General features: G+C 35.0%; 4 protein-coding genes across 4 annotated transcripts; 2 read left to right on the forward strand and 2 right to left on the reverse strand.

Annotated features, from left to right (window-relative positions):
* Positions 1-424: 424 nt before the first annotated feature.
* On the reverse strand, positions 425-1,395 carry LOC105250033 (HIG1 domain family member 2A, mitochondrial). Its single transcript, XM_011255894.3, has 2 exons — positions 1,012-1,395; positions 425-747 (listed from the first exon to the last, which is right to left on the reverse strand). Exons 1-2 carry the CDS (start codon positions 1,142-1,144, stop codon positions 587-589), a joined length of 294 nt encoding a protein of 97 aa, XP_011254196.1. The 5' UTR covers positions 1,145-1,395; the 3' UTR covers positions 425-586.
* A 1,972-nt stretch (positions 1,396-3,367) lies between these two features.
* LOC105250036 (NHL repeat-containing protein 2) lies at positions 3,368-7,509 on the forward strand. Its single transcript, XM_011255897.3, has 10 exons — positions 3,368-3,674; positions 3,973-4,298; positions 4,431-4,597; positions 4,676-4,835; positions 4,942-5,357; positions 5,444-5,673; positions 6,127-6,352; positions 6,517-6,714; positions 6,815-6,928; positions 7,047-7,509. Exons 2-10 carry the CDS (start codon positions 4,115-4,117, stop codon positions 7,437-7,439), a joined length of 2,088 nt encoding a protein of 695 aa, XP_011254199.2. The 5' UTR covers positions 3,368-3,674; positions 3,973-4,114; the 3' UTR covers positions 7,440-7,509.
* An 8-nt stretch (positions 7,510-7,517) lies between these two features.
* Positions 7,518-11,924, reverse strand: LOC105250035 (MORN repeat-containing protein 5). The gene is made up of 5 exons (XM_011255896.3): positions 11,881-11,924; positions 8,774-8,936; positions 8,297-8,486; positions 8,062-8,221; positions 7,518-7,965 (listed from the first exon to the last, which is right to left on the reverse strand). The coding sequence occupies exons 2-5, from the start codon at positions 8,925-8,927 to the stop codon at positions 7,774-7,776; spliced, it is 696 nt and encodes a 231-aa protein (XP_011254198.2). The 5' UTR covers positions 8,928-8,936; positions 11,881-11,924; the 3' UTR covers positions 7,518-7,773.
* A 43-nt stretch (positions 11,925-11,967) lies between these two features.
* Positions 11,968-20,697, forward strand: LOC105250034 (bromodomain-containing protein DDB_G0280777). The gene is made up of 5 exons (XM_011255895.3): positions 11,968-12,540; positions 13,146-13,286; positions 14,029-14,314; positions 14,699-19,474; positions 19,570-20,697. The coding sequence occupies exons 2-5, from the start codon at positions 13,159-13,161 to the stop codon at positions 19,933-19,935; spliced, it is 5,556 nt and encodes a 1,851-aa protein (XP_011254197.2). The 5' UTR covers positions 11,968-12,540; positions 13,146-13,158; the 3' UTR covers positions 19,936-20,697.
* The last annotated feature ends 364 nt before the right edge of the window (positions 20,698-21,061 follow it).

Here is a 21,061-nt window from a genome sequence, read left to right on the forward strand (position 1 = left end):
TTATTAAAGAAAGTATAATAGCAGCCCTGTCAATAATGCTTTTATTAAAAAAAAATTTATTAAAAAAAATAAGAGCATTGCAATATTTAGTATGGCTGTAATAAGAATACACATATGTGTAATATATAGAATTTATAATATAATACTGATAATAATAACATATGTATAATTATCTATGCATTTGTTTTTGAAAATCCTTATCATCATTAATTAAATTATTTAATTATTGACATTTAATATATATATATATATATATATTAGAATTAATTTAAGAGAATAGATTATAGGAAAATTAATAAAATATTTTTCTTTTTTTATATATTATAATAATTAAGAATACACTTGTTAAGAAAACAATATATATATACATTTTTAATTTTGTTTGATAACAATTGGAAATATATTTTTATAGATATTAATTTACAGATATGATAAATATATTTTCTTTATCCATGTTGTACTTGCTAACTTATAGGTATTTCTTGGGAAAAAATATAATATTCATATTAGATACATAAATCTAATATGACAATTGCAGGAGTATTTCATATACTACAACAGCATTTGTACAAATTAGTATTATATTTTAATTTGATTTAGGTAGCAAAATAAATCCTGCAACTATAGAAATGATGGTAAATGCTTGAGCACCAACACGCGCCCGCATCATATATTGTTGCATCTGTGACTTTCCTCTTATAAAACTAATAAGTCCAGCAGTAAGTGCTGCTGTAGTTGCAAAACATCCTAGAGAAATATAAATCTACTAAAATATTTTGATGTATGTAAATTTAATAATAATATTTCTTTAACCTATACATAATTCAAAAAAATATCCTAGACAACTTTCAAAAAATAATACAATACTCTCTTTGTAGAAATATCTATTTCATTCTTAATATTTTATTCTTTTTCAAATTGAGTTCTTTTATCAATTTTTTATTATAAATTGGGAGAAAATGAAATGCATAGATGAAATCTTGATACTGCTAGAGGTTACTATTACTTTACCTATAGGTACAAGTGGATTCTCTCGTGTTTTACGTTTCGCTTTATCGAATATCGTCTCGACAACAAAATCGCTGTTAAATTCTTCTCGTATTTTCACCCAATCTAACTCAGTGTCTGGTTTTTGATCGGCCATATTCGGTATTTGATGAAATTTGTCAGATAACTTGTGAGAGTACCTGCCAATTGCCACTGATGCCCGATGCTCGTGTCATGTTGCAAAGAGCATCAAACTCGCGTCTCGTGGACAATCTCAACAATGGTTATATTAAATTAATTCTTTAAAAAATGATATAGATATAGATCATTCGTGTTAATGGCTTTTTGATGACAATAATGAGACATTAATCTTATTTATTCTCTCTTTACTTTTCCCTGTCCAGAGAGAAGAACGAGAGATGGCATGGTCCTCTATAAACATGAAAATGTGAACATGAACTACGAAGCCAAATCTATGAATGTTTTCAGTGGATAATACAGAATTTCGGATTGTATTCCATGCTACGTGCACAAAATATCACACAAGTGTTGTAACACAAAAGTTTTGTATATATTACATTTCTAATATAAATAAGTTTTGTGTGATCTCGCTCTCTCTTTCTATCTATCCATTAAGTATAATTAGTTATTAAAATATATTATCCGATATTATTATACATATATTAATCACCATCGCCTTTATTACTACATAATTTAGTATAGTTTTTATCACAATTCATCATTGAAAATAAATTATAACATAAAAAAATTTAACTATATATATTAAACTATATATATTAACTATATATATATATATATATATATATATATATATATATATATATATATTAAATTTAATTATAACATAAAAAAATTCTAATTTATTTCTAAATATTAAATACTATAAATATTAAAATTAAAACAAAAAATTGGCTCAAATAATAATAATTAACGTAAAATATTTCGATGACGAACAGACAATAATACCGACCTTTTGATGGCGTAAACAATAGCGCGCTAATGTTTATATGTCAGTCTTAAAAAATGTTTCGATAAAAAAATAATAACACGGTTTTCGATCCTTCGGGCTAATTTTTTGGCTATATTATTATTCGCGCGACGACACTCAAGGAGTAAATTAATGCTCCGTTAAATTCCTTTTCTAGACGCGATCGCGATCGATATTGAAAAGTTATTTGCTGTATTAAAATACATAAAATATGTTTCGATATAACGAATGGACAATAACCCGCCCAGTGAGAAATGTTGATCGAATCTACATCAATTCGATGTCGATTCGACATCGATTCGATAAATCATTTGTCGAATCGATATCGAATCGATGTCGAATTGATGTAGATTCGATCAACATTTCTCACTGGGCGATGTTCGGCCTTGACGATGTAAACAATAACGCGCTAGTGTTCATATCATACAGTCTTGGTATCATTCACACAGCGACACTCGAATAATAAAGATATAGTAGTACGAAATACGTATAAATTGTTAAATTAATTATTAATTAAACGATTATTGTATCATGACTTTAGATTATATTAAACTTTTGAACCTATAATTCGTATTAATATACATGTACCGTATATATATAAAATTATGCATTATTTATATATATTATTTTCAAAATAGATATATTGCTTATTATTTTTTCATTTTCTCGATAATATATATAATTCACTAAAAATCACATAATGCATGTATAAAATATTCCACGTTTAACTTTAACATATTTAAAGTATTTGTAATAAAGCATCTATAATATTTTTTTTATTAATTAATACTTTTATATAGAAATATTTTAATATTTTAGAAAATATTTTTAAAATATAATTATTTAAATATTTCATATATAAAAATTAACATACTCTCTTTACTTTTAATTACATTTTTTAAAAATTTATAATAAAAAAAAATATTTTTTTGCTAGTTTTACATTTAAAGTATTAATATCAGAGATAAAAGATCAAACAATTGATCGCGCGTAATAATTAGTTTTACAAAATGAATTATTTTGAATTTTATAAAGAATAGATCTATAAAGAGTATTATATCTTTATATATTTATTATTATGTGAGGTATATTAATTTATTATTAGTTTATTATTATTACATATACATATTATATATATTATTATTTATTAAAGCTATTAATTAAAGCCATAGACAATGTTCAGAAATCAAAGTCGCGCGAATGTTGAGCGCAATAATGGCCATGCGCAGAAACGAATGCGCACCGGTTCAGCCGCCATGTTAGTTCGAGTTGCGTCATTGATACGTCATACATGATGGGAGACATACGCAGTTACGCAGCTCGTCGTACATCCGCATTTTTCGCGTCTTTAACTGTAAATAAACGAATATCACGAGTAAACGAGCGTTGAGAGTGTCCAAGGATGATCGCGCGACTTTCATAATATGTCGATGGAAGTGCGCGATAGCGGTTTTTGACAGTATTCAGTGATAGCGTCATCGCGAAGGTGAAGCGAAATTGTGTCGCGTTATTCACGCCTTTGATGATGATTATCGGATGCGAGCGAGTATCGGGAATCGGGAGTGTCGAAGTGTCGCCGAATAAAGTTCGCGTTGATGATATCGTGTGAATTTGTGTGCATCAAATGGGATATCCCGAGGCAAGCGAATGGAGCGACCTGTGGAGCAGCCGGTGAATGGTGAGTTGATTTGATTTATATTTCATATTTAATTTATTATTAGTGACAATTCGTGCTCATTCGATGCTTTACAGCATCGAGATGTCCCGAATTACGTTCGGGCAAATCATCATAATTCGATGCGACGCGATGCAATTCAAGTAAAGTCAATCGCTAAAAATGGTTAGGCTAGAAGCAATTTGAAGTTTATTTTGTATACGCGCGCGCAGTGCTTCCGCAGCTTGTAGGGATGCCAACTGTCAAACGATAATTTTTCGATCTAACCTAACCTAACCTAACCTAACCTCTTCCGACAAAGCAGGCCATGACAGATGACCAGATGACAGGTGACAGGTGATCTCATTCTTCTCTCTGTGTGTGCGGAATACGTCAGATACCTTCGAGAGAAACCGTAATGCTCGTTTGAAGAATTTCATTAGTTTCCGACTATCTTTGTGCAGATGTGTGGACTCGTAAATGAAAAAATGAACGCACAAGAGGTAGTCGAGGAATTGACACAAGTTTGCATTCAAATGCGCTCTCATCTGGATGACTTGACGGAACGAAAGGATAAGGAAACATTAATTTTAAAACATATAAAACGGTTCGAAAATACCGGAGCAGAAATTGAGGATTTTCCAAAAAGTAATTTTTGTTTTTTGTAACAAATAATTATTGCTAATGATAAACATCAAAGTGAAATATAATAAAATTTCTATTTACATTTACTCTAGTATAATTTCATTATACATTTTCATACATTTTTATACGGTACAGGTTTAGAATGGTTCAATGTGTCGGAAGGATTATCATTAGTGCAGCATTTGAAGGGAAAAATCGTGCTTTTGGATTTTTTTACTTATTGTTGCATCAATTGTATGCATGTTTTAGCTGAATTAGAGGAGATCGAAAAAAAAATCTCTATAGAAGATGGTCTTGTTGTGGTGAATATATTATTTTACACAGGAAAAATATTATGCAAATTCAATTATAATAGTTGCCCAATAATTTTCCTGTTTTAGATTGGAATTCACAGTGCAAAGTTTACAAATGAACGTAGTTCAAAAAATGTCTTATCTGCTATACAGAGATATAATATTACACATCCTGTGGTAAATGATGTGACATTAAGGATGTGGAATAATATGGGGATTATATGTTGGCCTAGTCTTGTCATGTTAGGTAATTTCATATTTATCTTTTTGTATAAGATTTAAATGATTTATGCTATTTTTGTATGAAATTTGTATATATGTTATTGCTATACATAGTTATAAATCTATTTCAGGACCTAATGGTCAACCATTGGCTGTTTTTGTTGGTGAAGATCACAAAAATGAAATACTCTTATATGCAAGAGTAATGATAGCATATTTCAAATCCCTAAATCAAATATCGAACCATAGTCTTCCACTGAGGCCAGCATATCATCTTTTATCATCTTTTAAAAATGGTTTATTATTTCCTGGTAAATTAGCTATTCTTTCATCTGAGCATGGAACAAAGCTCATCATATCAGATAGCGGAAATAATAGAATTGTTATCGCAACAAAACATGGAGAAGTGGAACACTTTATAGGTGGATGCAATCAAGGTTTTAAAGATGGCAGTTTCAAAAATGCTAGATTTAATTCACCTCAAGGAGTCTGCGTATTAAATAATACAATCTATGTTGCGGATAATAACAATCATGCCATTAGAAAAGTAAGGAGAAAAATTTTCCCATTCTTCATATCATATATTAAAATATTGATTCACTACTTTTATTGTCATTTTTGAATCATTTTTAGATAAATCTGACTGAAAATAATGTATCTACTATAGCTGGCACTGGTTCACAAGGTTATGATCATAAAGGTGGAAAACAGGGAATCAATCAAGTTTTATCATCTCCTTGGGATGTGGCAATATATCATCACGAATATAAAGATAGCATTGTGCCAGTCTTATTAATCGCTATAGCGGGTACTCATCAAATCTGGGCATTGTTTTTGGAAGATACTATTTGGTGGAAAGAAAAGTAAGATATTTAATAAAATATAATAATATTTTTGTGTTTAGTTTTAATTTCTTTGATGTTTTTTGTTTTAAAATGTGTAAAATAAACGAATATTTCTTCTTTGTTTAAACAAATTTTTACTAAGAAAATATTTGACTTTTAAAGATTGTTTAAAAATATTATTTTGAAAATTATTGTTTTGAAAATATTGAATTATTTTGAAAATATTGATACTTAATATTTACTGAATTTCAATTTAATCTATTAAAAATTTATTCTTCAATTTTTGTCGTACATGATCAGTTTTTATAGCTATCAAAGAATATATATTTTTATAGATATTTGCAAGCACCTTGAGATAATTAAAACTACAAGACATTTTAACCATACATAAAATTAGGGACAGAGCAAAGAAAATATGTAACCTACACATACAAGGATTAATATTCTTAAAAATTTGCCATTTGTTTTAAGAAAATATACAGCAGGCACATGCGCTGCCATTGTCGGGAGTGGCCGGGAAGAGAACCGTAACAACAGTTATCCTCATACGGCTGGATTAGCACAACCTTCCGGTATCGCAGTCGCTCAAGAATATAAAATTGCATTTTTTGCAGACAGTGAAAGCAGTGCTATTAGACGAGTGCATTTAGACAATGGTCGAGTCTCTGCTGTTTGTGGTGGAGACAAAAATCCAACGGTTCGTTTAATAATAAATATTTTTCATCTTTTTTTATTGTTTTATGTATATATAACTAATTTTGTGTACATGAACAAAAAATACATCATTTTTCATTAAAATGATAGCAATATATCAAGGTCGTGTAATATATATTAACTTATTTTATTTAATTTAAATTATAGAACTTACATGCTTTTGGAGATATAGATGGAAAAGAATATTTGGCTAAACTTCAACATCCATTGGGGATAGCATGGGATCACTTGAATAAACAAATTTATATAGCTGATACCTATAATCACAAGATTAAAACTGTAGATACCACAACAGGATATTGTAAGACTTTATTTGGTGCAGGAAAACCTGATCCTATGTTTTCCGTAAGTCTCGTTATGTTTTTTGAAAAGATAATTTCAAAAGTTTTTTGTAAACATTTTAATACAAATATTTAATACAAATTTTGAAATACTCTGTTATCAGTTCAATGAACCGAGTGGTCTTGCTATCAGCCCAGATGATAATATTCTTTATGTGGCAGATACCAATAATCATACTCTTAAGATTATTGATCTGAAAAATGAAAAAATTTCAACTGTAAGTGTAATTTCGCTTTCCTTCAAAATTCTCATACAAAAAATGTTTTATATATAATGATATATATAATGATATATATAATGATATATATCTTAACTTTTTTAATCTTATTTTTCAGATGGTTATATCTAAACATGATTCAAATGAAAATATTGATAAAGTATTTACTTTTAATACATCGATTAATACGCATGGTGGAGAATTAAATATTTTATTTAATATCGTATTTCTAAATAATTTGAAGTTAAATGTAGATGCACCACAAGAATGGCATGTATTCTTACCTATAAATACATGGGCAGCAAACTCTTTAACAGGTGGACTTTCAACTCCTGTGTCGGTAAAGCTTCCTGCAGATGAAACAGAAAATCAATTACGTATTACATTAAACATAATGGCTTGTACAGTTGACACGTGTATACCATTGAAACTGTCTGTATTGTTTAATGTGCATCGAAGGACAGATGCACCGATAGTTGTGACTGAAGAAAAAGAACTCGTTGTTAATTAGTAAGTTGATTACAAATTTTATAGTTATAGCATATATATGAAAAATATGTATATATATGTATGTTATCACTTATATAAATTTTATACCTATGTAAAACATGTTATTTTTTCATTTTATGACTAGTTTTCAATTCGAGTCTTAATATTGCTTCTTCCTCGTATTGTTTAACGATTTAGTTGACATTCTTCAACACAGTTATGTTTTTTCCATTTCATGTCTGTAGGCACATGTCTGACAAATTTCGTCAGTCTTAAACGATATATGAAGTTAATAAAAGCAGGAATTGATTCCATCAAGTAATTTTACAATTACATATATATAATTGTAGCTAAGATTACGTTATCGACCTTTGCCACCAATTTTCCGTTTCATCCTCCGATGAAATGTGCGGTAACGTTGCAAAATCTGCCGCTCCCGATTGCCAGTATTCACGTAACCATTCTCGATGACCGGTCGGTTCTGACCAACCTTTTCGACAATTTTGCTTTATCCAATTACTTTCTACAGTCGTTGGAATCTTGAGTATCTTCATAATTTTTTAAAAATCTATTACTATTTATTTTGTGAGAATAGATATGAGTAGCGTTTCTGATTTTATTATTATCGAACAGTGTATTTTTACTTTTTTACAATTATGATATGACGTTATGCAATTCTTGTCTGGGTTGAATATTCCGAAACCGGTATCGTAGCAGAACGGAGGAATAATCTTAGTTGGTTGGTCATTAGTTTTCAATACTTTTCCAGCTGGTCTCAATCCGTTTAATATGCAATTGTAAAATCTAAAATATTTTTATAACACAAGAGAAAATAATATAGGCATATAAGACTTCTGTTTATTCAAGAATTATGCTAACCGCCTATCGGGAAATTTACAATAATCCCATTCATCCTCTCGATATACTAAACCATCCGCAAACGTGTAACGCTTTTGTCGTTCCATTTTTCCACGATTCCAGGTGCTATCTATTACCTGCCCACGTGGCCAATACATACTTCCGCATCCATGAAGCATGCCATTCCGAAATTCTCCCTCTAGTACAACTTCTAAAAAATATATAATAAAATTTGCACTAATTACTATTAATGCACTTTACAGTTTTACAATTATATTACAGGAAATAATCTTAATTGATTAGTCATTAAATTTTAATTAATGATCATTAACTGATTATTAACTGATGAATATTAGTTTTAATTAGTTCTTAATTGACTTTCCTAGCTGATCTCAACTTGTTTATTATGCAATGTAAAATAAAATATGAAACATTTTTATAATGTAAAAATAATTTAAAAAACAAAACTAATCTTGAAATTATTTAAGATTAATTAACTGTAAGGTGTGACATATCTGCCGACGCCGGTCATGTCAATCGCATCCCACAACCCTTCGTAAGTGCTTCCATTGACAAATCGAATTTCTCGTAACATTTCAATCTCATCTTCCTCTTTATTATCACTTTCCTTCATTTTGATCAGATTGATCATATATAAATCCTATATTAAAATAATAAATTGTAATTTTATTTGTAATTGTAAATATTTAAAAAATTTGTTCTTTCGCTTATCGCTATTTTATTTCTGCTTTAATATTATTAATTATCGCTATTTTATTTCTGCTTTAATATTATTAATTATCGCTATTTTATTTCTGCTTTAATATTATTAATTATGAATTTTTATATGAGTAGTCGACAAGCGCCGACTTCTTCCGGAATGATCAACCGGGACTGGGTTTATCCTTACAGGATGTCCTCGTTGCCTGGTATTCCTGGTATAATCTCGGTCGGTTCATAAGTCGTCTCGCACGAACGGCGTGCAAAACTAGGGAGACACGCGTCTCGAATTCGTAAACAAATGCAAATGGTAATATACCCGGTGGCATAGCTTTTTATATCCCGCACGCGTAACTAAATCAGATTTTTTGGACGCGCGTGATTCGGATACGGACGTGTTCGTAACATGATGGGACAATGGCGAGGGGACCGTTATGTCTCTTGTATTTCTATGAGAGAGAGAGAGACCCCGTCTACTCGTCTACTCGTCGTGTGCCGCATATACTACTGTTATGTGTCAGAAAGTGGTACATTCTCCAGTGTATATGTGTCGAGAAACATATTCCCCAAGTTTCGTGCGCTCTCATACTACCGGAGCTAACCGGTGCTCGGTTGAGGTATTCCGCTTTGAATAGCAAATATGCGAATATCTATTGAAATATATCCGAGGGGTCGAATTTATTTTTTTACGCGATTTTTAAAGCCGACACCAATGATCAATGCGCCAATTATCGAAATAGTTTATGATCCATGGATTTTTTAGCGACAGGAATTTTTACAATTTTTACAATTTAGTAACTCAAACAATGCAATAGAAAATTGTTAGGAAAGCATACTTTAATTAAAACATTGTATTTGCATATATATGCTTTGCAATCGATTTCCGGATACGAGTAAATTTCTTACTTTGCAACTAATTCATTGCAAAGCTTCCCTCTGTAAGAAGTGAGATGGGAAATGCAATGTGATATATAAAATATATGTATTAATAGCGAATGTTTCTGTGTTAAATTAAATATAACAGGTATGAACATAAAATTTACATGCACATCGTAAATTATTAATTATTACTCCAATTATAACATTAGATTCGCTACGTTAGACTCGGAAAAGAGGGGGCGATTACGCCAGTCGTTTCCGGACGATGCTCCCTTCGGAGCAACGATTCCAGCTACGTAATCTGGAATGTCGTGTTAGCTCAGCCGAGCGTGACACCTCTCTGGAGAATCTCTCACGCACCTGAGAATTTCTCATAAGTAGGTACATACACCGGGGGCGAACTTGTATTTTTTTTCTCTCTTCCACCCGAGCGTTATCATACTTTCGTACTTATCGTGTCGAAGACAGAAATGATGTTTGAAATTATAGTCATAGATGTGAAGCAAATGATTGCTGCTTAAAGAAGATCGAATTAATTGAGATTCGAGTAAAGGTCGAAATCGCTGCTAAGAGCGAATTCTGAAAATACCGCGAGAATACTTTTAATATCATATCGTGCATCAGTATCTCTAGTCTAAAGATCCTTTTATTTAAATTTTTTTTTTAAGAAAAAGAGTCGCAGGGGATTCTTTCTCTATTTATTTCAAATTAATCGAGTGTTCGTGGAAAAAAAAATAAAAAAATTCAAACTAAATCGCGGATATATCGAATCGATTGGTGAATTGAATCAGATGTACGATGTGAAATCGGTGACGAGGAAAATAGGTCGGGGATTTACCAGTGCTTCATTCTCGCGACCCCCTTTCCCATGCTACTCCTCCCAACCCCGACGTCGAATTTGTCGATAGGTAACCGTTGGATAAGCCTTAATCCGGCGCGGCGCGGCGCGGTACCGTTGTCTTGGTAAACACTGGGTTACGGATGGACAGTCGTGCAAGTGGGACGGCTGTTTATTAACCCGTGCATGTTCGACGTTCACAGAAAACTTAACCAGACGTAGTCGCGCGAGAAACGAGAAACGGGTTTTGCCAAGCGCGAGCTCGTTCATCTCCTCTCGCGTGATCAACTGTCAAACCTAAATCTATCATTTCGATTCGCCTCCTGCTCTCGTGCGGCTCGGGACTCGGCCTGATCGCCTAGTTCTGGCGAACGGAAGGTTTAGAAGGTCGAGAAAGGAATTGTTCCTCTTAAAAAAAGATCGATATATCTTAGAGGATCTGCGCCGCGCCTCGAATCGATCCGTTTATGAATGAGTTGCGTAAAGTGTGATTGATGCGAGATGCATGGACGCTGGTCAACTCGTTGGGGGGAAGAAGAGGGAGACGAATTATTTAGCCCGATAAAATATCTCTTAAAAGATTCCTCCCCTCCCGAAAGCCGCATTTTTGTGGTGTCCATTCACACGGCCCATTACTGGTTCTTTCACAATTTAGTACGTCATGTAAGCAACTCATTCGGTCGATGTACCGTTAATCGTCGCTGTGAATCGTTGGCTTGGCTTACGTTGCGTCTGTCGTTTCAAAAAAATATGGATGGCTACCTCATTTCGCTATGTCTCTCCGGCGATCTGCGGGAGCACGATTCTTAGCGGCTCCATGATGTGCGTACATCAAGTCGACCGGCGTCTCTAACGTCTGTCGCGCTCATCACTTAAAATTCTATTCTTTTTTTTTTTCATCGAAGAAAGGTAAATCGTGCGATGCAGACGATTCGAATATATATTAGCGAGACGATAAACTTGAGAAGATTATGACAATTTTTGCCGGTAGAGATTTCTCGAGCATTTTTGCATAATCTTTATGTAATTTTCGATCATATTCGAGTCGAAGGCGATCTGTTAGAAAGAAAGCTCGCGTATGTACGCGCGGTCACCTGTTTCCGCGTAATCCACTCCATCCGACGACTATCGCGAGAGGCGAGAGAGGCGAGTCCTTTCTCTGTCTTACCCTTCAGAAGCGTCTCCCCTCCTTATTTCTTCTGCCTCTTGTTCCACTGCGCTCTTCCCAGCGAAGGATCCTACCTTGCAGTACGTGTTTATCCAGGGTATAAGACGGCAGAAGCGAACAAGTGGCATAGGAAGAGAATCGCGCCGGAGTGTCGAGCGAGCGCGAAGTATACGAGAGGGAGTGTATGAGAAAGGACCTGCAGACAGAAAGAAAAGGGAGGAGTTCATGATACACGCTTCGTAATCTCCGCCGAGGTCGCTACACCGGCGAGTCTGACCAACCAACAAGGTCGACCGCAAAATAGTTTCAACTGCCAAACGTCCTTGATCCCTTAACGAAGAAGGGAAGAAGGAAGGTACAGAAGGAGAGAGAAAGAAAGAGGAACGAGCAGACGCGAAAGAAGAGAAAGCAAAAGGGATAGACTATCGCGTCTCGCGTTAAAGAATCGAAGGGTCAGTTAAACAGGGTCGTCAAAACTCGCCTAACATTTTCCTTTTGTCAATTATTACGAGTTGATTGTGTCACCTCGAACTGGTGTGTTCAGTGTCAAGTTTTCGAACGTCGCGATCACCGAGTTATTGACACCGGGATTATTGATGGTAATTAATTCTCGATAGGATTAAATGACATTTTCAAGGAGTCTATCTTCGTTTTCAAAGTGTGAGTGTTTACGAGAAGCTAAGTTTCAATTTTTAAGAGATAAAGCTCAAGTTTTATTTTTTTAGCGGGAGGCAATCTGTAATTATTAAATTTATAAAGGGAAAAGAAAGAGAAAATAAATATTCACACTTTTCTTACAGATATATGAAAAAGATTTTTTAAAAGGCAAAACATACTAATTGCATGTAATAGTCATCAGATTTATATATAATGAAAAATAAATAAGAGTAATTAAGTCAAGAAAAATTAAGATCGCTAATATATAATTAGCAAGGAATTAAAAATGTCAATGGTTTATTTCTCTTTCATTTTGCTTCTTTTTCTTCGCACATTATTATGTCATGATTTTTATCCGGTTGATTTGTCTATATGTATCCTGCATCGTATAAATATTTATCTTTCGATTTATTTCTCTGAATATGTTGAAAATTATATTGTCTAATATTCTCTATTATATATTAAAATTTCTTTGATAAACTTTAATAAACATTTTGATACAAAACGCATCGTAGATAGAGAAAGAAAATTAATAATAGGAGTAATTTATAATGTAACAGTGCTACTATCTTTATCTTCACAATCTCGAAATATCTTTTCATTTTCAGAAAATCAATTATCATGTTGCTGCAACGATTACGCTGGCTATTGCCGGCACTAATCGTATCTTTGATGAATCCGCAATTAAGTGCGCCTTTACCGGCTCATAATGAACGTCCGCACATACCTGTGAATACATTTGATCCTAGGTCAGTATCATAAAAGAAATCTTCTTACGGTTTCATGTAAATTTTAAATTTCCTTTATGCCATACATATTTAGAGATTAAGTTTAGAGCTTGCTTTAATATAATGTGTATATGTATGAAGTTAAAATTAAATTCTGAGTTCTTTTCTCGGAAAATTCATACGGACGGATGACATAAAGGCGACGTAAGATAATGCGAACAAGGAGTATATAGATAGAGATCGCACCTTGTGCATGGGAAAGACAAGATAGAGAATGCGGAAAAGGAAAAGCATGAAAAGCATGGTCGGTTCTTATTAAAGGCATCGCGACTTAGTTCCCGAGCTACCAGACAGTTTCAGTGCTCTTAATGAATAGATTAATTAAGGATAATTACATGCCCATTGAACTTTTTGTTCTTATCAATTCACAGAAGAATCCTTGCTGATATATCTACCATCGCAAGACTTTAGTGTATATTTAGTGTATATTTTTCAGTGTATATTTAAATTTTAAAACAAGCTCATTGAAAAATGAACAATTTTACATGAAAAATACATGATGCACATTAAACTTCGTACATTTGTTATACACGTTTCAAAATACGATTTTTCGCATTTCGAATTGAAAATCTCGTATATTTTATTTATCATACAAATCGAATTTTTATGTATATTTATATAATTTTTATATATATTTGAATAACCGAATGTTATAAAGCAAAAGTTAGGATAATATTCTGGATGGATTTTCGTGCCTTTACAGCGTAGCTACTTCAACAATGATTCGCCAGGACTACAACAAACGTGTGCATCCTCCGAATGGCAAAAACGATACGCAATCCAGCCACAAACTGGTCGCTTCCCCGGCTGGACTTTTGCGGCCTGACAAGTTTCAGTTTTATACTTACAACGACAATGGTGATATGATTACGCGGCAGATGACCGCTCAGGAAATTCAAGGTCTCATCGCTGCAGGTGGCGCGGATCACGTCCCGATGGACAGACAAGAACCTCAAAAAGCCGATGATGTTCTGACGGGCGGAAAAAAGGTTGATTCACCACCTCTTGTCTTTTGTTTCTCTTATCTTGTAAATGAAAAATAGATAAAAATAATAGCACACACACATATATTTTTCATTTTACTTAAAATAAAATTTATTTTAATTAAAAATGTAAATAAATTAATGAAATATTTTGATACGAAAAAACATGTATATTTAATCAAGTTAATTTCACTTAAATGCAATTAAATAAAAACTTACGTGCAAATTAGATATTCAATGAAAAAGTATGATTTAATTTTACAGCTAAAATTAGATATTATCTAAACATAAATAAGAAATAAACAGGAATGTATAACCAGTTAAGAGCTAACGGAGCTGTCATGTCTTCTTCATCTTTACGGATTTAACACATTTCATGTCGCGTTTTAGGTCATGGATGTAGTACAGAAGGTACAGAATGTATTGAAGAGCGCACTCGACAAACCACCGATCTTAACGGGTTCGATACCGAAGATTCCGGAACACGCAAACGTCGAATGGAGCAACATTCTCCCTTCCATTCTGTCCGGCGAGGCAGATGCGATTTCTCCAAACAGTGAATCTAATCAATTATTGCATAAGCTTACAACAGAAAAGATACAAATATCGTCGACTGAAAGCGCGAATGTCGGAATTAGTCTGAAAAATCCAACAACGAAGAAGCCGGCGGTGTCAGACGTTCAGACAAATGCATACGCTGGTTTTACGAATAACAAGCATCATAATGAGAAACTGCAGCTTAGCCATTATTCGCAGCAAACATCGGCTGATATTATCACAGAGAAACCAATGATTCCAGTTCCAGTTATTACCTTAACGGAACAAAAACTATCTACGTTGCATTCTGCCATTACCGAAAGTCCAATCTTCCAAATGCTTAGTGTGATCCCAGTTGAGAGTACTCATAAGACGACGAGCCAGACCAATTTGTATGCAGCTGACATCGATGCCGCAAGTTTCGCCCAACCGTCTACTCAGATCGAAGGATTTAATCAAACGGAACAGTTTGTCGAGATAACTCTGTCGGAAGTACCTGAAGCTACAACATTTTCGCAACCGACGAGCTTAGATACGCATCCTGTAAATATTACAAAGTCGACGACAACGAATCCCGATAATCAAGCAAGTCAAGAAATAAAAGTTCCGGTGATCTATTCGACAACCATACCGAATATATCGACGGATGCTCCTACCGTTACAAAGCAGGCTGTAACATATGAGTCCATTGAAGTGAAGAATGCTGACAAGGTATCTTCCTCTTCGAATGCGAGTTACGTTCTTATACAAGATAAAAACAATACGAAACAATCTGAGGATTTTTCATTTATACCCGAGATTACGAAAGAATCTCAAACGAACGTAACGTACAATGATGATAAAATATTTTCACAAGCTAATACTGTTACCTCGGAACCACTTTCTCACGCATCCGTGCCTGTAAGAGAAGAAACTGCGTCTAACAAAATCACGCATTCACCATCTACGTTCGCCACTGCTTCGACAATCGAGGTCTCGACTGTTCCAACTTTGCTGCATACGGATTATCATCGCGATGAAGGTTCCTCGATAGTTACGAAAGAATCCTCAAGCTCGATTACGTCAACGTACACGGAAAATTATCTTAATTCTCAATCTCCAGCCGAGATCCAGTCTTTGGAACTGATGGAACCGCTGCCTACACAATTGATAGATTCCTTTTCGAATGTAATGAATCAAGTTTCGGAAGTAAGGCCCACCGTGTTATCTCTATCGGACGAGGCGCCGCCGGAAATATCGATCATAAATATTAATTACAATCAGAGGCGAAACGTATCTGATTCAGATAAACCCGCAAGTGCTAATGTAAATACATTTATGTCTCACGATACGAACGAGATGAATGTTGAACATGTTAGTTCACAAACTTACATAGTTACTACAGAAATTCCGTCACAAGACGTTACTACTAAGCTTATTGATCACTCTATCGCTCAACAGCCTGTCAATACAATGAATAGAGAATCAATCACTGATGCTTCCGCGAACTCTCGAATTACGATGACAACATCGACAGCTTCGATTAAGACCGAAACGACGAATAACGAAATAACGGCTAATAATATTTTAGTCACGACGCCAGCTGGACCGAATGTTGAATTGATTAGCACAAAAATGGAATCAACGGCATCTTCTTCGCCTGTACAGATTCAGCTCGAGAAGATTCACGACGCTTCTTCGCTGGGAAATCAGACCAAGACTCTCGCGACTCTCGAAACCACTACTGCTATTAACGTATTGACTTTGCAGAAACAAGCGATCGATCAAACTACAGAATTGCCCGAAGAAATTTTACCTGTCACTTCGACACTTGATGTAGTAACTAAAACGCAATCGACAACTGCATCGAGTGAATCTTTGAATAAAATGACCAGCGAATATTTCGATAATGTTTTCGCAAATTTAAACTTGAGCAATCCGGTGTCCGCTATCGATCAAGTATTGAATATTGTGCCACAATCGTTCAGCACTCCTGAGATCGAGCCGATCGGTTTACCGAGTGACACGACGAATTTTGTAGCTAGTGATTTAGCGAGTAGCCTTATCGCCGGATTTGCAACGAGCACATCGGAAAGATCGTCCCTCGAAGAAATTAGTGAGAATGAAACGGTTCAAAATGCATCGAATAACGCGACAAAGTTTGCAGAATCCACTGAAAGTATCACTAAGATATACGAAGAAACTGTAAGATTTAACGTAAGTGAGTACCAGGAAGATAAAAATATTTTGCAAACGTCAACGCAAAAGACACTAACGGAACCGGCTAGAAACAGCACGAAAGAGTCAAATGATACATTAAAACCAATTAAATTGTCAAATAGTAATGAGTCGAATATCGATGATCCTACGAAAGTATCTTTAGCCACTTCGCTAAACAAATTCGCGAATGTTAGTGATGAATCAAAGGACAGCGTTGGACAGAGCACAATTACTGAGGAAGTTGTCGCTGTAAATCCTGAGCAATCGTTAAATATTAATACAACTAATAATCAGAAGAAAACAGAAAACAAAGAAAAGGTGAAAACGACAGAAGCGCCCATTATAAAGATAGACGAAACTCCTGAATTACCTGGGAAAATTGAATTAATTGATTCGGCTAACGCGAATAATACAAGAAATTCAGTAAATGCTTCGGTACACGCGGAGAATAGTTCAAAAATAGAAACATTGAGCGAAAAGAATGAATCTTTTGTGAACGCTTCGTCAACAACGAAGGAAGCAGTTCAATCTGCTAATAATTCCAATTTTGAGTTCTACAGTTCACACAAGTATATTAATAATGTTACAGATATTAATGTTTCGAACGTTACGTCTAATACTCCCATCATATCAAATGAAAATCCTGTCAATCTTACGCTTTTGCAAAATCGCGTTAATAACACAACTGATTATAAAAATAAAAATAAAAATAATATAAATAATAATAATAATAATAATAATTCTTTATCTTCTCTATCAATCCAAGAACATGTAAAAACCGATCGTCCTATTATCGAAATTGTGAAAAAACCAACAAATGCAAGCGACATCAAGGAAGAACTTTCTCAACCAAGTCCGATTAATAGCACAAACAATTTGAATTCTACCAATAATGCATCAAATCAAAATAATAAAGATGTGACACAGATCATACCGGTAGTTAATAGTTTTTCATCGATAAAGAATGCATCGATTTCGCAGACTAATTCAAATAATGACAGTAAACCCGCGTCGTTGAAACACTCAGAAAATTTTTCGAAGCCGGAGGTAACACCGCCATCGATCCGACAGACATCGAAGCCTACGGTTGGTCCTAAACTGTCGGAGAAGTCTAACGCCTCGAAGACCGAGATGGACGGGGAGCATAAGTGGACACTTATATCGCAACAAACCTCGCCGGTTATGTCGAAGCCGCCGAAGCCACTGAGGAAGCCGGTCAATCCCGTCCAGACTCAGTCGTCCGACTCGGTGAACGAGAGTGTCGAAATTCGTCCACCGGGAAACGAAACAGAGGCGGTTCATCAGTTCGATCAGCAGGATCAGCACACTTCGACGCAATCCGTGCTACCGCTCTGGGACGCATCGCAGAGCGCGAGCGGATTAGATGTCACTACAAAACACACGAGCGCCGATATCATCAATTTTGCCCGACTGTGCAACGAGCTGGCCTTCAATTTCTGGGTAGCCACTAACAAGGGCCTGAGCACCGCGAGATCACTGGCTTTATCGCCGTTTGGTATGACCAGTCTGTTGGCGATGATCTTCCTGGGTGCGCGTGGACCGACGTCTGATCAGATGAACGAGGTGCTCGGACTGGACGATGTAGCCACGTTCAATCCGCATTTGGTGTTCCAGAATATAACCGACACCGTAAGCTTGGCTCGTAGTCAAGGTATCGCAAACGCGGCCTTCGTTCGTGAGCTCTTCGCCGATAAGATGAAGGTCAGGAAGCTCATGCCCTTCTACAAGGAGCAGGCCCAACAATTTTACGAGGGTCTCGTGGCCGAGGTGAACTTTGCCACCATCAGCGATCTCGTTCGTAGAAGGACGAATCTGTTAGTTAGAAAGCAGACGGGTGGTAGAATCAAGGATTTTGTCAAGACGAATACGGTCCCGCTCAGGTCACCGCTGGCGGCGCTCTCTGCCAATGTATTTCAGACTGATTGCAATAGCACTCTGACCAGTTCCATTGGAAGAGACGGCGAATTGTATTTTGCGGTTTCGCCAGCTGTCAGGCAGAGGAAACTCGTGCCGGTCCCAGCTACCACTTGGCGATCAGGAGTCTTAGCCGGCTACGAGCCCAGTATTGACGCTACCGCCGTCGCCCTTGGCGGAAGCGACAAATTGGTTTCGACAATTTTTGTGTTGCCAGGTCAACAGGGTCATACCGCGCCTGGTGACACGCTGGATCGTCTCGAGCAGCGTCTCGTTAGAAGCGCTTTCCGCGATGGAGCCTGGAATAAGCTCCTCAAGACCCTAATACCGAGAAATGGCTTGGAGCTGCAAGTGCCTAAATTCAGTCACAGATCTGTCGTCAACGCGACTGCCGCTTTGAAGAGGATGGGTCTCGATGAACTCTTCTCGGGCAACGCTGATTTCAAGGGAATCAATGGCGTAGGTCACCGTCTCTACTTGGCCGATGTATTGCAGGTAAGTATATGTATATCTATTTGATATACGCATTCTTATATTAACAATAATTATTTCTTATATAATTCTTGATATTTGATAAATTTTTTTTATAGATGAACCTGTTCAGTACCTGTGGCGATGAGAATATTCTTAACGGTCGGCATCACGTAGAAACGTATCCTGCGAGCCCGTTAAGAAGTATCAGACGACAAATGGAAAACATTGACAATTTCGCCAACATCTCTGAGGAGGATGCGTCGAGATACGGAGGGATAACATCTTCGCAAGAGAATCACATGGATTCGTTCTATATGGACCAATCGCATATGGATCGATTCTATAGAGAGAAAAGACAGCCCTCTGGATTATCAGAGAGACCGAGATTAAAGCTCGATAGGCCTTTCTTATATTTTGTTCGACACAATCCTTCCGGTTTAATATTACACATGGGGCGTTTTAATCCCCGATTATTACCTTAGATAAAAGTTCACATCGACAATGCCATTAATTCGATCCTGTTCCTTCTATTCGACGTCTTATTTCTGTGAACTCTTGTCGGGAAAACAGCTGATTCTCTCGATGCATTGCTCAAATGACGTTTTTTCCTTTTCTCTCTTTTTCCCTCTTTATCAATTTAGCACGTTGTAGCGGTCCAGGATGTATACTTGGCATGTTCTAGAAAATTTGTAAACAATTTCGTTTAGAATTTACTTAATAGCTTCTTCATTGTCCTCTTATCTAGAAGTAAGATATTAGCACGATATCGTTTGTTCCATGCTAATATATGTAAAACAAACCGAGACAGAGATATGTGGGTCGTATTACTTTATGATACATTTAGGGAGTGGTTAAACGCATAAAAATAATAGACTGAAAAAAAACGGAGAAAAAAAGACAATTTCGAAATCTTAATCGCGGTCCAAATGGTCATTATATTTTATGTCTACAAGTAAATTACGATTATGATACGATCACTGATGAATATTTAATAGCAACTTTCTGTCGATAATCTATTTGGACCCTGATTGACATTACGCATCCTTTTTCATATAACTAACAATTGTGATATAACTGAGCGTTGAGAATTTTTTGTACATTTCGTAGAATTAATTTGTTATAGAATATACGCGTTCAATGCCACGTATATTGTATATGAAAAAAAAATCAAATGTACTTTTTTAACATGGACAAGTGTCGAAAATCGATGATGCGTTGAATAAAAAGCATAACATTCTCGTTTATCCTCTCTTTTTAAACACATAACTCCAAGTTTGCTGTTTAGGTTACATTGCATATATACATATATATAGATACGTATAAGAAAACTGTGTTATATGCTAACATCACGCAATATACAATAACTAATAGTTCTCGAGTTTGTTTTATAACTTTAAATAGGTATTGCATCAATATTGTATAGAATATATCGCATATCACAATATATAGAATATGAAATGAAAATTACACATTGTATTTTTAGCTATAAACGTTTAAATCGATACGACTACTTAGTAAAAAACGTACGACTTAATTGTGATACATAGATATGTTTCGTAGCACGATCAATTTAATGGTTTACCGGCTAACAATTTTTTTTAATTTTAA

Source organism: Camponotus floridanus, unplaced genomic scaffold (assembly GCF_003227725.1).
Source record: "Camponotus floridanus strain SB8 unplaced genomic scaffold, Cflo_v7.5 scaffold20, whole genome shotgun sequence".
Taxonomy (NCBI): domain Eukaryota; kingdom Metazoa; phylum Arthropoda; class Insecta; order Hymenoptera; family Formicidae; genus Camponotus; species Camponotus floridanus.

Bases quoted from the DNA above. Each gene is read 5' to 3' on its own strand.
- LOC105250035 (XM_011255896.3), bottom strand. From the start codon at position 8,927: ATGATCAATCTGATCAAAATGAAGGAAAGTGATAATAAAGAGGAAGAT. The intron at 8,487-8,773 runs GTTAATTAATCT...TATATTTTTTAG, and splicing joins CAGATATGTCACACCTTACA to AAGTTGTACTAGAGGGAGAA. The intron at 7,966-8,061 runs GTAAAAATACAC...AAAATTATGAAG, and splicing joins CATATCATAATTGTAAAAAA to ATACTCAAGATTCCAACGAC.
- LOC105250034 (XM_011255895.3), top strand. From the start codon at position 13,159: ATGTTGCTGCAACGATTACGCTGGCTATTGCCGGCACTAATCGTATCT. The intron at 13,287-14,028 runs GTCAGTATCATA...GTGCCTTTACAG, and splicing joins GTGAATACATTTGATCCTAG to CGTAGCTACTTCAACAATGA. The intron at 14,315-14,698 runs GTTGATTCACCA...GTCGCGTTTTAG, and splicing joins TTCTGACGGGCGGAAAAAAG to GTCATGGATGTAGTACAGAA.
- LOC105250033 (XM_011255894.3), bottom strand. From the start codon at position 1,144: ATGGCCGATCAAAAACCAGACACTGAGTTAGATTGGGTGAAAATACGA. The intron at 748-1,011 runs GTAAAGTAATAG...ATATTTCTCTAG, and splicing joins GAATCCACTTGTACCTATAG to GATGTTTTGCAACTACAGCA.
- LOC105250036 (XM_011255897.3), top strand. From the start codon at position 4,115: ATGTGTGGACTCGTAAATGAAAAAATGAACGCACAAGAGGTAGTCGAG. The intron at 4,598-4,675 runs GTGAATATATTA...TTCCTGTTTTAG, and splicing joins TAGAAGATGGTCTTGTTGTG to ATTGGAATTCACAGTGCAAA. The intron at 6,715-6,814 runs GTAAGTCTCGTT...CTCTGTTATCAG, and splicing joins AACCTGATCCTATGTTTTCC to TTCAATGAACCGAGTGGTCT.